Raw genomic sequence first — 16,116 nt, 5'->3', positions numbered from 1 at the left:
TACGCTATGTTTCATCTCCTCCATTTCCACTTCATTCGTAGCTCACGGACGCAATCAAAAGCAAAAAAACACAGTTCAATGTTTCCTCCATCTCCTGAGGCGTCAAGAATGAATTCTTTTATCAGAATCTGTTGTAACAAAATGCGGACTAATACATAAGGAACCGTGGCAGGCGCAGCACGAACTCAGGAGGTGGTGGAGTGAAAGTTAAACAGGACACTGGAGTTACTTACTTTAACAATATTGCATTTTCGGGGAGGCGCTTTGGAGAATATCATACCCGGCGAGGATGTAGTCACAGGCGCAGCGCCTAAACTCTTTAATTTCGCTGCTCGTCTCACGCGCGCCAGGTGGCTGCAACTCACTTTCACGGTGTATATTAACTCGGCGTGACAGGTTTGCTTGTGCCTGGGCGAGGTGTGCTGGCAGAGTGGCAGAATATAGGGACGCGGGTATGACTTTGAAGAGTCTGTCATATACGAAGCAGTGTCACCACAGGCTGTTCACTTGATTAAAAATATATTCTTCATATCAGCAGCTCATCATGTTTAGTGGTGTAAACAGCTTATGGATGTGGGATTATCGTGAATGACTGATTCCAATATTCAGCAGCCTTTCATATATGACTGAACTGAATATTTCCTTTCATTAACTTTTTCTTAGATGCATTGCATATCCCAGAGTACTTAAGGAATGCAAAGAGATTATTAGTGAGCCGTTAGTTCCTGTCTTTAGGAAATCACTGGAGTCGGGTGAGTTACCAGTAATGTGGAGGCAAGCTAATGTAGTACCCATCTTTAAGAAAGGAGATAAAACTTTAGCGTCTAACTATAGACCTGTCAGCTTAACTTCAGTTGTAGGTAGTCAGTGAGCCAATAACAGCGAGGAACATTGGGGAACATTTAGACAAACATAACTTGATAAATCAGTCACAGCATGGCTTCACGAAGGGGAAGTCTTGCCTGACAAACTTGTTAAGTTTTTACAGTAAAGTGTACGAGGCAGTAGATAATGGTGATAGTTATATCTTATATCTGGACTTTAATAAAGCATTTGACAAGGTACCCCTTCAAAGGCTCCTGAGAAAGGTTAGGGCACACGGGATAGATGGGAAGGTGTTGGGCTGGATAGGGTCATGGCTTAGTGACAGGCGACAAAGAGTTGTAATAAACGGCTAGAAATCTGAGTGGGGTCATGTATTTAGTGGGTGCCACAGGGATCAGTATTAGGGCCATTGTTATTTCTAATATATATCAATGACTTGGATAGTAGAATTAGTAGTGATGTTAGTAAATTTGCGGATGACACAAAGATAGGTAGATTGATTAGGTCAGAATCGGATGCCATCGCCTTGCAGGCAGATTTAGATAGAATGAATGAATGGACGGATAGATGGCAAATGCAATTTAATATCAATAAATGCAAAGTACTTAGCGTAGGTAGAGGATACCCACACAGCAGGTACATATTAAACAACCAAACTCTGGTAGGTACAGGGTACGAGAAAGATTTAGGAGTTATAGTTAGCTTTGAACTCCGTCTAAGGAAACAATGCATAGAAGCCAGAAACAGGTCAAATAGGGTACTAGGATTAATTTTTAGGAGTGTTAAAAGTAGAAGGCCGGAAGTAATATTAAAGTTATACTTGGCGCTGGTCAGACCTCATCTAGACTACGCTGTGCAGTTCTGGTCCCCACATTACAGGAAAGATGTAAGTCTATTAGAATCAGTACAGAGGAGAATGACTAAAAGGATACAGGGGATGAGGAATTTTCCTTACGAAGCGAGATTGAAGTTGTTAAATTTACATTCTTTTAGAAAGACGTAAGTTAAGAGGGGACCTGATAGAAGTCTTTAAGTGGTATAAGGGTTATAACAAGGGGAATGTAAGCAAAATTCTTAGGATCAGCAACCAGGGGAGAACAAGGAATAACGGGTTCAAGCTTGAAAAATTTAGGTTTAGGAAGGAGATAGGAAAAAACTGGTTCTCAGATAGAGTGGTAGATGAGTGGAACATCATGTTGTTAGTGCTAGGACACTAGAGAGCTTTAAGAGAAGATTAAACAGGTTTATGGATGGGGATAATAGATGGAAATAGGTAGGTATGTTTCATACAGGGACTGCCACGTGTAAGCCTGGTCGCTTCTTGCAGCTTCTCTTATTTCTTATGTTCTTATGTATACACACACACACACACACACACACACACACACACACACACACACACACACACACACACACACACACACACACACACACACAGACAGACAGACAGACAGACAGACAGACAGACAGGCAGACAGACAGACAGACACACACACACACACACACACACTTCAAACCTACATCACTAAAAGTACGTATATATAACCTTTCGTGTGCCGGACTTAATTTTCCGCCAGCGTTCAGCGTTAATTTAAGGGATCAGTGGCTGCCCACTACACCCTCCTCAGCCCAGCGGCGCCCGGGGTGGCCAGTCGTGCACAAGTACCAAAACTTCGGGTGGCTATGAATGTAGATGTGTGTGTGTGATCCGCCCACTCCCCTGGCCAGCATCAGAGGCGGGGCGGAGCTGAGCCTCACGCAGAGATTACTGGTTTTGGGGGATAATCCTCTAAATAGCTGCCAGGCAATCACAGCAACACGTGTAAATAAAAAGTTATTGCGATGTTATTTTTCCTTCATCAAATACAGTTGGTGCAGCATAACACGGCGCAATGTGGTGAGCTCTGCATGCTAAAATATGATATTGAATGTACGAACACAACATATTTTTTCTCCACGTTTATCTCATGAATGGCATTAATTTTGTTGTGGGGAATGTTGATATAGGCTTGATCCGAATGAAACCTGTTATCTCCCCTGAAAGCTGCCACGATTAGTATTAACCTTCATTATGGTGTATGTCATCTGTGACTGTTCTCTTGAAAGTGATAATAGATGTGCAAGACAATAGAAAACCAGATGGAGAGATGAAAAGTTTTGCTGCAGGTTCCTTACAACTGATTCGAAACAGAAACAAGTGAAAGAAGTTGGTGAGATGCTTGTTCTGTGGCGAAATCAAAGAAGCTAATGATAAGGATGCTGCTGTTACTACTACTACTACTAGTTACTACTATTACTACTACTACTACTACTACTACTACTACTACTACTACTACTACTACTACTACTACCACCACCAGAGTGGCATTATCCCCCTAATCTCCTTTCTTAAAGCTGTCGGTGGTCGAGGGAAAAAATCCTTCACAAATCCTGCAGCTTACTCTTCCCCCTTCATCTTCCCCCACCCGTCTCGCCTCCCCTCAGCTCCCACCCCATCCTTTACGGGCCCAGACGATAAACTATTGAAGGGACGTCTCTAGTATATATTATTCATTTTCTCCTCTGTCAGGTAAAGCAATAACCTACCGAAAAATAGGGTCTTGGTGAGCTTCCTACGTCAAGCCACCGTCTCCTATTTTATTTCTTGTCTCATAAACTCCTTTTCCTCTAGACCTAAATGTACTGGAAGAAGTTGCTTCTAATGTGCGTCTGTGTGTTTGGTTCAGTGAGAGTAAATTTTTATGATTTTCTTGATGTGAATGATGTGAAAAGTTATATTTTGAGGATTATGTTAGTACATTCTCAGAAAACAATATACTCATGTGTATATAACGTGACTTGAGTCCCATATTTGATAATGCTTTTGGTGTGTGTGTGTGTGTTTTTTTTTTTCATTGATATATGATTAAATAATATAATAAGATTAATGTAAGGTATGGATAAGTTTCCACCATCACCAGCCAGTTCATGAAGTCCAGGTAGTAACTTTTCGAACAAATCTGTGTACTTACGGGTTGAGTGAATGCTATACTCGATGTGTTTTTGGCGGCTTTGTGATGAAATATGATTAGCTACCGTTGTATAACTAAGGTAAGATAGGGATATCTATTAAGATGAGAAGTAATTTTTGGGACTAATTTATGCGCTTATGACTTAACTGAATGCGATACTAGAAGTGCTTTTGGCGGCTTTGTGATGAAATATGATTAGTTACTGATGCATAATTAATGTAAGATATGGAAAGGTTCACACTAACCAGTCTACTAAAGGGAAACAACAACTTTAGTGGTAATTGTTTTGATTTATGACTTGACTGAGTCCCACACTCAATTTGCTCTTATTAGTGGTTTGCTGCTGAAACATAATTAGCTACTGTTACAAGACTGCAGTAAGACATGAACAGACTCCTCCTACCACTAGTCAGTTAATGAAAGCGACGCAATAATTCTTTCTCGCAAAATAAATTGAACTTCCGTATCAGAAAGGAACACTTTAAGAATCTCCGATGCTTCCCCTTCTGTGCCATTTGTGTCACCTCCTCCGCCCACCGCCCAGTCCCCCTTGACGGCCTCGACACAAAGCCTCGCCGCCACCGCACATGACCTAGTTCCTCTGCGGCGCTATTCAAGGCTCTCCACGTCCCAGTCTGAGTTGGTAGCGAGCTGAAATTGAGTGAGGCACGACAGAAGCAGCTGATCAGTGTGTGGACAGGTGGAAATAGCAAGAGTTGAAGGTTCGAGGTTAGACTAATCCATGTAGAGACTGTTTTGATGGGTGGCAAGAAAATTGAAGGATAAAATGATGAAAAGTGCGACGAAGACGTAGAAATGATAAAGGGGATGTATTATATACTAAAGAGAAAGATGATAGAGTAAACTAAGTAAGTGATGAAGGATAAGGAAACAAGTGGGTAGAGAAAATAATGTGAAGAATGGACGAAGACGAAGGAATAACAAGAGGGAAAATGTAAAGTAAAAGGTTATCGATGAGAATAATTCATAGAGTCGAACCGAACCGGAAGAAAACGGACAGATAAGAAAAAGAAGAGAAGAATAACAGGGAAGGAATAAGAATGAATAAAATGAAAATAAAATTAAGAAAAGCCGAGATAAGGATACAATACATAGAGAAAAGGAGTGAACAGAGACGAGGGAATAATAAGAGCGAAAGTTTTCGGAGGATGAAAACAGTATATGACTCAGCAAAAGCTTATAGAGAACAGGAAGAGTGGCATGCTGATCGTGGGGTGACTGGCCAGGAAGCAGCCGCTGTCAGTGTACATGTGGGTTCTTCATATTCATGGCCATGATGGATTCACCAGGAAGCCAAAAGCGTCGTAATAAGTTAATGGAATTTGCGCCGAAAATACCATGCATCATCGAGCCAAAAGTGAACCAGGGAACAGAAAAGGAAAATAGAAAATATTAAATCGAGTATCTTAAAAATGTAGACGATAGGAATGTCACTGTGAATGACAGCCAGCCTCGCTTAGCATTTTTAGAGGCGAAATCTTGTGAGTATTGAGACACGGGCACGAAACAGAGAATATGATTGATATGCAGACTGAATTTTCTCGTGTCCTCATAACCTGAAAAACGTGCACCCAGAGAAATAAAAATATTTGAGATGAACATCGATTCACAATATCTTTACCTTCGGTGGCAAAAGTAAACAAAACACCATCCCCTATATATATATATATATATATATATATATATATATATATATATATATATATATATATATATATATATATATATATATATATATATATATATATATATATATATATATATAAACCAGCAACGTAGGGTGTTTTATAGGGAGGCTACTACATTATTACTAAAATAAATATGATGCTTAAAAGGGAAAACGATACACATCAAAATACGTACTGGACAAAATTATCGACTTAGAAACGTATTGATTCTTCAGCTCCACGATAAAAGGAAAGAGAAACACGAGACCAAAAAATGGAGAGGAAAAAATTACTCTACAGTTTTCTTAATGAAACACTAGAAAAGATCACTTCTGTTTGTTCTAAAAATGTGCATATTTGCCTTCCCACTTATCTACCATGTATCTATTTACATAACTTATATATCAACTACGTACGTATGTAAATATTACGTTTTTATCTACCTATCCGTCTATGTATCTATTTATCTATCTGTTTGTCTGTCTGTCAGTTATCTATCAATCTATCTGAAGGCAAAGGTTAGTGAAACGTGAAAGGCGTCACGTGAAAGAGAGTGAGAGAACAAATCCGTTGCTAACACTGTCCACATCTTAATTATACCGCCTCGTAAACTATGTAATATTCAGGTCGTCTCTTGTCCATTACAGGGCCATTGTGCTGGGAAGAGGGAAGGACAGGAAGGTAAAATAAGGGTTGATGAACTCCTTTTTTAGGGTCCCAAGAAGTAAGGAAGGAGGGATACAGATGAGAGGCAGGAGGAGGTCAAAGAGAGGCTGTAGAGTGATGGTGGGGAGAGGCGGGGTAGAGGTAGAGGATGATGGGAAAGGAGACATTAAAGAAGGTTCCTTTACATGATGATTAAGGTGCTTTCTTATGAATATTCTTATGACCTGATTCCGCTTCTTTGATTAACTATTTGATTTTTCCCTCTAAATCTTACGAGGTGCTGGAGTTTCTCTCTCTCTCTCTCTCTCTCTCTCTCTCTCTCTCTCTCTCTCTCTCTCTCTCTCTCTCTCTCTCTCTCTCTCTCTCTCTCTCTCTTCCTTTCTTGTAACGGCGGATGACAATGCAAACTAAAGTAGAAATAGGAAGAGAACATTTATATAGATATCAATGAGACAGCTAAAATATATAAAAGTGTTAAGGTATTTTAAAAGTCGCCTCAAAATAGTTTTAAAATTTTTCATCCTTGCTGCTTTTGCTTGTGCCTTCCCTCCCGCCTCCCCTTCTTGCTCTCTCTCTGAAGCGCCTTAATAGAGTTTTATCCTGCACTTTATTACCCCTCGTCATCCACCAAAGCTCCATGCAGGAGAATCCGTGAGGTAAATAGATGGGTGAACATTAAGCGTTCATCCGTTCATCCATCGCTGGGTGTGATGACGTCCTTATCAACAGTGCATTCAAACCACCGTCTCCTGTAAGTCCCGTGCATCAGTGACCGTAAACAACCCCCCAACGACTCTCTTTGACTAACACTTCCTGACGCACATGCAAATTGAACTTATGGGAGTGAAAAGGTGGAAGGTAATCATGAGAATACTGAAGCAGTATTATAACTACCCAGAGGTGTGATTTTTCCTTCGCAAACTTAGTCTGTTACCTCGATGTTTGTGGGTGTTTGTGTTTAGCTCGACCTTGCACTCCCACCTCGTCTCTCGCGCCAGACAGAAAAAGCAAACACTCTAGTCTCGCTGACCCAGACAACTCGTTGTGACACGGACGGGGCTGTTTGTTTGTGTGTTAGAGAGAGAGAGAGAGAGAGAGAGAGAGAGAGAGAGAGAGAGAGAGAGAGAGAGAGAGAGAGAGAGAGAGAGAGAGAGAGAGAGAGAGAGAGAGAGAGAGAGAGAGAGAGAGAGAGAGAGAGAGAGAGAGAGAGAGAGAGAGAGAGAGAGAGAAATAAGGGAAGCTGTAAGAAGCCGTCAAACCTACACGTGGCAATTTCCTGCACGAAGCATACTTACTTATTTCCACACATTATCTACATCCATAAATTTGCTCTAATGTTCTTTTAAAGCTCCCTAATGACTCGGCACTAACAATTTGACTATTTAGTCTATTCCATTCACTTATCTCTCTATTTGAGAATCATTGGCTTCTTGCCTCTTTTTTTAAATCTAACTTTATAAAGATTGAACCCATTATTTATTGTCTTGTCCTGATTACTGACCCTAGAGAGAGAGAGAGAGAGAGAGAGAGAGAGAGAGAGAGAGAGAGAGAGAGAGAGAGAGAGAGAGAGAGAGAGAGAGAGAGAGAGAAAGCAGAAAAAAAAACTAAATGCGGGACAATCTTGAAAAAAATCAGAAAGATGAAGATAGAAGAGGATTAACGCAGGAAAAATATAGACAGAGAGGGATAAAGACAGACGAGGAGAGACAACCAACAGCTAAAGGTCAAGAGGTAACCAAGATGAAGGGAGGGAAGGGAGGGTAGGAGGACGGGAGAGGATGGAAGAAAGGAGAGAAGGAAGACGAAGAGGGGAAGGAGAGAGAAAGAGGGCACTGAATAATGACGGTGAAAAGATTTTGTTCCAATATTCAGCAGGAAACTGAGAACTCTGGGGAAGGGAAGGAGACAAGGATAGAGCGAGAGTCAGGGGTCGAAAATATCCACATTTTTAGAATCATCATCATCGTCATCGTCGTCATCATCTTCGTTGAAAGTCTGAAGTTACATTAAGTTTTCCATAATAATTTTCCGTATTCATTTAATCTTGTGCCTATTATTATTATTATTTTTTTTAAGGGGCGGAGTTTCTTACTAAGTTTCGTAAGATCTTTTGATAACTTTTAAATCGTGGCTTTTGCGCGAAAAATAAGATACAACGTAAACACACACACACACACACACACACACACACACACACACACACACACACACACAAGCAACTCGTCCCTCTTCTCAACATCACGTCCAGCCTTGAATGTCTCATGATGACCCTCTTTACCTTTCCACTCACTATCCTAACCCGCACGCCTCCCTCCCACTTGCCTCTAAGCCTTGAGCCTCCCACGGTCCCTGTTTGTCTCACTCTCGTGGCCAAGACCAAGATAACTCATTGCATTTTTTCGAGCATCTCTGCGGCTCCACCTCCTTGTTCGCCCACGCCATGTTTCCGAAACGAATTCAATGTGCGTGGGAAATTAAAATATGCTAAAAAATACAAGGAAAAAAAAAGGCGAATTTCATGATATATTTCATGGCGATATGATTTGATTAATGTTGATAATACCTGGACTCTCAATCACTCACTTAGCTTTTTACATACGAGTACATAAAAAGAATGCACACCTTTCTTAGAGTTACGGGAGGCCATAGCGATGTTCCTTGAAGGATTGTGTGTACCCAACTCATTTTAATCTTCACCTCCTTAATGCCGTGCTTTCTTTCCTTGCAGATTAGTGGCTTCGGGCGCGCGGGCTAATGAAGGGGCAGCCTCCGAGGGACCAAGAGCGCTGGGCGTGTTCCTTCATATAGTTCCTCGCCTTCAGGAGTCCGGCGGCGTCGCACTCCCGTCCTCCGCCCCCCGTACTTCCTCACAAGGCAATCCTCGAGTGTCTGGCCTTGGCGGAGAGTGAAGTTACGCTGAACTCATTATTTTGTGATTTCTCGATTCCGTTGATAAGTGTCACCTGAACTGCGGCATTCACTTGCCACGTTAATCTTATATCGGTAATGGAATCTGAAGAATTGCTCTTGTACTCTGTCGGAACCTCCGCGGCTCCCTCAAGGATTCCCCGGCTCTAAAAGATGAGTAGCACCACTTTAAGCACTTTGAGAATGATGGTGTAAAGGCCGGGGATAAGGTAGGAATGGAGGTGAGTCGTGAAGGCAGTGAGAGTTAAAGGTGCACGGGAACGCAGATGTATGCTCGGCCAGTTCCCGAGCTCCCCCGCACACTACCTTCCTCTCCACCTGACCTTAACTGACCTGAAATGACCTGGAGACGACCCAAGGTGTTCCTTCCAGTCAATAAGATTATGCTCAACTGGAAACTACCCCAACTGGTCTCTTCGCTGTCATGAGGCGTCTTCTCGTCCTCCTCTTCTCCACGTTTATACTCTTATCCACTGCTTCTGCTGCTTCTGCTGTTGGAGGCAGAGGTGGAGGACGAAGGCACCCTGACGACCACCAGAATGGGTCACAAAGGTCAAACACGCCACCGGAAAGAGAGAGACGTCCGGGGACCCACGCAGCCCCGTCACCCGACACCGGCCTGGCACCCCCATCCCACGCGGCGCTGAAGATCTCCGAGCACAGCGGCCTGCCCACCACCGTCGATTCCTCCTCTGCGACCATCCACCTCAACACCCGCCTCTTCCAGACAGTGAGGAAGGAAATCACCACTACGATCTCGTTACCTACAGTCTTCAGCCCGGCAAGCGACGCACTTCTTCAGGAAAAGGATCACAATACCCTAAGCAAGCCACATGCCCCGACGTCGCCTGCCACCTCCACTGCCCCCGCCCCGAAGAACACCACGCCCCCCGTGTATCGCCTCGGGGCGGTGTTCGAGCCGGAGCATATCCAGAGCCTTTCTTCAGTTTTCTTTCAGTCGCTGCAAGAACAAAATCGCCTTCTCGGTGGCCTCTTCCGCTTGGAGGGAGTTGCCATAGAGACCCCCATGCTCACCCTCAGCTCCCTCAAAGGTACCTGCGAGACGTTGCAACGCGAGAACGTGTCCGTCGGTCTGGCGGTGGGTGTGACCCAGAGCATCTACGCTTCTGGCACTCTGGCATCCCTGGCCGGGGTGTCCCTCATCGCCAGGACCATCAAGGGCTACAGGGACGACACTCTCAAGGTAAGTGACGCTCATAAAGTACAGTCTTCCGCACTTCATTCCGTATCATGCGATTTTTTTTTCCACTGTATTTCAGATAAGCAACACACAAGAATAAAGTCGTTTGGCGTGCAGCAAAATCCACATTACTGTAATATGGAACAGGCTTAAGAAACCAACGAATCTAACAATATATTCGTACCGAGCCAAATATAGGTGCATTCATCGTTTGGTTATCACCTTGACATACATCGAAAATTCAAATTTACAAGGTGCAGACAACATTTGCAAAGGATGAGAAACAAAAATCATCACCCAAACGACGAAGCAGGAAGGACGAGACGGTAATGAAAATGAAAACGTTGAGCTGTTTGTGGGTAGGAGACGGAGGCAGAAAGGGTAGAGGTGAGGCGCCGGCGGGTGCCAGACTGACGCCGTGCCTGGGGACGGTAACTCCGCGCATAACACACGTCGGCTTTCGAAAATCTGGCTTAACACGCTTTGCTGTCAATGAAAAAAAAAAAATATATTAAGACAATGATTTGCAATACTTTCCTATAGCTACACAGAGAATTCAATGTACAGTCGAGGAGAAAGTTCAACCTGCGTGCCAATAAGTAATAATAGAATGAAGTCATTCACGAAAAGCAGCAACACCCTTTGTCTAGCTATGCCAAAGTAATTTCAGACACACACTTAAGTAATACAATACTTCACCGTACACATGTGTCCTCGGAAAATTCAGCTTTAAAGGAATCTCTCCATAAGGGCCATTCACAAGGGGCAGATAGGCAGGCAGACAGACAAACAGACAAACAGGCTGATAGACGGACAGACCAGACGGACGGGATGTGATGCAGACACCATAATGAAGGATGTTGCTCCAGGAAAACACACATTCGGCGGAGACAAATGAAAGGACCAAAATAGTTTCTCTCATTCTGCTGTTTGAAGCATCGTAAGGTTAATTGTTTGTTCCCGCGACATCAGATGCGTTCTACGGTTTCTTTCATAACGAGGCATTAGTTTTAAACGAGCATGGTTAACTTTGTTGACATTTCATTACTGGACACACGCCCCCCCCAACTCCCTCACTTCCCGCTACCCCCCCATCAGGTGTTGCCCTCAGCCTCATCCATTAATTGTGTCACTAATTAAACCTTTATGTCTGAATGACCAAGAAGTGGGAGGAAAAAATGACAATGAGTCCTTATCATCTCTTGTTGATTTAATATAAATTGTAAATGCTAATTCTCTCACTTTATTTAATTTTGATTTTTTTTCGTGATCTTTCTCCTTCTGAGTACACCCGTACGTTTCTTCTTCCCTCCTGTTATCTCTCTATATGTATGTATGCCTGCATTTTTGGCTGCGTCTGTAACCTCTCAGTTTTTGTCTACCTTTCTGCCTATATTTTATTCTGTCAGTTTGTTTCCCCCCTTATCTATCTGCCACCCCCTCCAAAATTCTCTCTCTCTCTCTCTCTCTCTCTCTCTCTCTCTCTCTCTCTCTCTCTCTCTCTCTCTCTCTCTCTCTCTCTCTCTCTCTCTCTCTCTCTTTCACTATCCACCAGACAATATACATATTTCATCCTCGTCAGCTCAGTACGCTTCATTACACATGGGACGGAAGTCACGTGGCTATATGGACGAAAAACTACTTTCCTCGACCTCATTTCACCGCGTAAGAAGACATGAATCACCACATGGTAAGGCAAGCATGAATAGAAGAGCCGGACCATCTAACCCAAGGAGGGAGACGTGACCTACAAAATATACATTCCAAAAAGATATATGAACTAAGAAGCATCCTCACCGAGCCCTCAAACCTGCACGAGTATGTATCTCTTTATCAAAACCCTCCCTAAGAAAACCCTTGTTGACCTACGCGTGGAGGTAAAGCCAGCAAGGGGACGAAACCTTTGTTGTCTTGACGGCGGCCCATCAAGCTTAAGGTGCAACACGACCTTGAAGTGTTGACCTTCAAGTGGTGGCCAGAGGGTGGAAAGGACTAGGGAGGGTACAGGTCCGAGGAAAAGAGAGAGAGAGAGAGAGAGAGAGAGAGAGAGAGAGAGAGAGAGAGAGAGAGAGAGAGAGAGAGAGAGAGAGAGAGAGAGAGAGAGAGAGAGAGAGAGAGAGAGAATGCTCGAAGAAATAGAGTAAAAAAAAAGAAGGGAAGGTATAGACGTGATGTTCTATGAGAGAGGAACGGGTAAGAGGGCAAAGAGGACATGGAAGGGCTAAGGTAGAGAGAGAGAGAGAGAGTGTTACACGAGGGAATGGAATAAAAGAGAAGGGCGTGTAGGAAAGTGATGTTGTGTGAGAGGAATGGGTGAGGGTATAAAGGGAACGAACAAGAGACAGGCGCGAAGGGAAATGACCGGGAGGGAGTAAGGGATAGGAGAGAGGAATGCACAAGGGAATAGAGTAAAACGAGACGCAGGGTAGGGAAACGATACTGCGTGAGGGGAATAGGTCAGGGGGAGAAGGAGGGAGAGAAGTGACCGGGAGGGAGAGAGGAAGAGCGAGTGAGGGAAAGACTGCCAGAGGGGATAGAGTAAAAATGAAGGTATAGGGTAGACAGAGAGAGCTCCTGTGCCTCCATCCCCTCCTCCTGCCTTGACACAGCTGACTGCCTTGTGCATGTTCATATTGTGTGCCTCGCCAGCTGTGTGTACCGCCTCAGCTCTTATGAATAATACTTCTCTCTCTCTCTCTCTCTCTCTCTCTCTCTCTCTCTCTCTCTCTCTCTCTCTCTCTCTCTCTCTCTCTCTCTCTCTCTCTCTCTCTCTCTCTCTCTCTGTGTGTGTGTGTGTGTGTGTGTGTGTGTGTGTGTGTGTGTGTGTGTGTGTGTGTGTGTGTGTGTGTGTGTGTGTGTGTGTGTGTGATTACCATAATCCATAAGGCAAACAACCTTTTCCCCTCTTCGTCAACATTAATCTACCGAAGGATTCACGGTTAGTTTATGTTTATCTTATCGGTCTTTGGACGGGAACCGCGTAAGGTCTTAATTTGTAGCGCGGGCAAACATTCCACTCCCTACTTTTTGACGTCACAAGGTAAGATGTAGTAAAGCACATATGATAACTCTATTACTAGTTACCTTGGAGTTGCATGTATGGTAGAGAAATATAATCAAACAGCTTCGCGCTAAGGAAGGGAGGAAAGTGTATTTTTCCCGTTAATCTGTAATACAATTATGTAAGTATATTTTCTCCCGAATAAATACACCAGAACGAAATAGACTCTAGGCTTAGATCACCATAGAGGTTTTATGAAGGTATGGCGGCCGTGACTCAGCGCTCAGGTGGCCACAGATGACATTAATTGTAAAGGTAACAGCAAAGCTACATTTCACTGAGCGGTTTTCTTTCAATTCAGCTACTTCTCGTTTCCACGCTATTACTAAATTTGTTTTCGTTATTTTTATGTACAATAACGTATTATTTTTATTATTATTATTATTATTATTATTATTATTATTATCATTATTATTATTATTATTATTATTATTATTATTATTATTATTATTATTATTATTAGTAGTAGTAGTAGTAGTAGTAGTAGTAGTAGTAGTAGTAGTAGTAGTAGTAGTAGTAGTAGTAGTAGTAGTAGTAGTAGTAGCAATAATAGTAGTAGATGTTGTTGTTGTTATAGTAAAACAATAACAATTAATAATAACAACAACGATCACAACTACTTCATCTCCTCCTTCATCTATTTCTGCTTCTACTGTTACTACTACCATCACCATCACCACCGCCATTACTACTACTACTACTACTACTACTACTATCACCACCACCACCACTACTACACTGCTACTACTACTACCACTACTACTACAACAACTACTACTACTACTACTACCACCATCACCACCACCACTACTACTACTACTACTACTACTATTACTATTACTACTACTACTACGTGATCGTCGGATCGGTGGAGGGGAAAAGGCAGAAAGGCAAAAGCACAGGGATTCCGGCTCCTCTATAATAGTTAGGGGCGGCCGTCCCTACGAGACTTCCCAGGTGGAAAATTGTGCTAATGAACACCGGAGAAGAGGCTCTTAATCAGATACTGGAGGCCTAGACGCGTGACTTCTTCCCCTTCGCTTCCTCCGTGTGTGTGTGTGTGTGTGTGTGTGTGTGTGTGTGTGTGTGTGTGTGTGTGTGTGTGTGTGTGTGTGTGTGTGTGTGTGTGTGTGTGTGTGTGTGTAAGCAATTAAGTGAATGTTTATTGCTTATGAAACAACAAAATGTCATTCGTGTGTGTGTGTGTGTGTGTGTGCGTGTGTGTGTGTGTGTGTGTGTGTGTGTGTGTATTTCTGTCGTAAGGGAGAAAAGGGTAAGTGATATTCTCTCTCTCTCTCTCTCTCTCTCTCTCTCTCTCTCTCTCTCTCTCTCTCTCTCTCTCTCTCTCTCTCTCTCTCTCTTCATTAACTGTTATTTCTTCGATCATAAAGTAATATTTTCGCGGCACTTTCATTATTGGCATCAGAAAATTACGTTTAATATTCTACTGGTGAGTGGAAATCTACTCCTATCTACGCATAAGTTCCAGATTATCTAAACCCTGTTGATTAATGTTCCTCAGTAAACATTTGGAGCGACATACGTTTCTAATATATAAAGAGACATATTAGTTAATGACGTCCTATTAAGAGAACCGTATATTGTATGTTCTTTTTATTGTTGTTTCCATTTTATGTTTGCAACTCTATTAGTGACTTCCGCGTTACAAGTTGCTTCCAGTGGAGAACATCTTTTTTCCAAATGAATTAATGTTTCCACCCTGCAACGTGATATTTTTTAGAACCGAAATAGCAATGGTTCCTGAAATAACAGTTTGGGTGATTGTAATCTCTCTTCCTTGTCAATTTTCCCCTCCACTAAAATGATATAAGACCAGTAGCGCCGGTAAAAGAGAAATGGAGACCACGCTAAGTACCTCAAAATCGCTACAGTCCGCACGAACCACTCTGCAAGAGCCAATACTGGTATAATTAAACCTCAGGTGACCGGCCCTCCCCTCCTTCCCTCCACCCTTAGCCAGGGAAGTGGCTCTCTCCTCCTGTCGAGTAAATTAAAGGAGGCAATTACGAGGAACGCAGACGCGGCTTCCTTCCCTGAAGAGCTCGATTGAATTTCCACTTTCGGGTGCCGCGGGTGGAAGCAGACTCAGCTGGCGTCTGCAGGAGAACTTCTCAGTGTTTTAAGATGAGCCTCACACATCTACGGGCGACAGTGAGAATGATGCGTGTAAGGAGAATAAGCACCCTCTCAATGCCCTGGATACTGCTGGTTCACTTTGCAATGGTGAGCCTGTTACTAGCCACGGTACGCAGGATATCGATGGGGGCCTGCTAATCAGTAAAGGTATACAAGATACCGATGGGAGCTTGTTAATCAACCTGGCTGTTCAGGTTAGCGGTTGCCCATCGATATCGATGTGGTCGCGTTAAAGACGTGTTGCAGCCAAGGGATACAGGAAACTTGATGCAAGATTCCTCTCTTCCCTCCTGCCAGTCTTCCAGTGTTCGCGCCTACACCAGTAATGTCATGAGTTCATGAACCCTGAAGGGGATCCAGAGCAAGCGGGAGTGAAACCATTCAAATTGGCTTTATGTGCGGCTGTTGCTTCCGGGGAGGGAAAAACGAGGAAACAAAGTATCGTGGGAGAAGAAAGGGAAAAATGGATTAGTAAAACGAGCGAGTGCTTACATGTTCAGCAACAACTATATATATATATATATATATATATATATATATATATATATATATATATATATATATATATATATATATATA

At 42.9% G+C, this 16,116-nt stretch overlaps 1 protein-coding gene across 1 annotated transcript in view; it reads left to right on the top strand.

Moving 5' to 3' along the window:
- LOC135097446 (uncharacterized) overlaps nucleotides 1–11,401 on the top strand; it is a 46,192-nt gene extending 34,791 nt beyond the window's left edge. The window contains exon 2 of the mRNA XM_063999358.1: nucleotides 8,919–11,401. Coding sequence (XP_063855428.1) covers nucleotides 9,543–10,472 — 930 coding nt within the window. The 5' untranslated portion in view covers nucleotides 8,919–9,542 and the 3' untranslated portion in view covers nucleotides 10,473–11,401. The remainder of the gene's footprint in view (nucleotides 1–8,918) is intronic.
- The last annotated feature ends 4,715 nt before the right edge of the window (nucleotides 11,402–16,116 follow it).

This window comes from Scylla paramamosain, chromosome 4 (assembly GCF_035594125.1).
Source record: "Scylla paramamosain isolate STU-SP2022 chromosome 4, ASM3559412v1, whole genome shotgun sequence".
Classification (NCBI taxonomy): domain Eukaryota; kingdom Metazoa; phylum Arthropoda; class Malacostraca; order Decapoda; family Portunidae; genus Scylla; species Scylla paramamosain.
The sequence above is the reverse complement of the archived record's forward strand: the minus strand, read 5'-3'. Positions and strand labels throughout refer to the sequence as shown.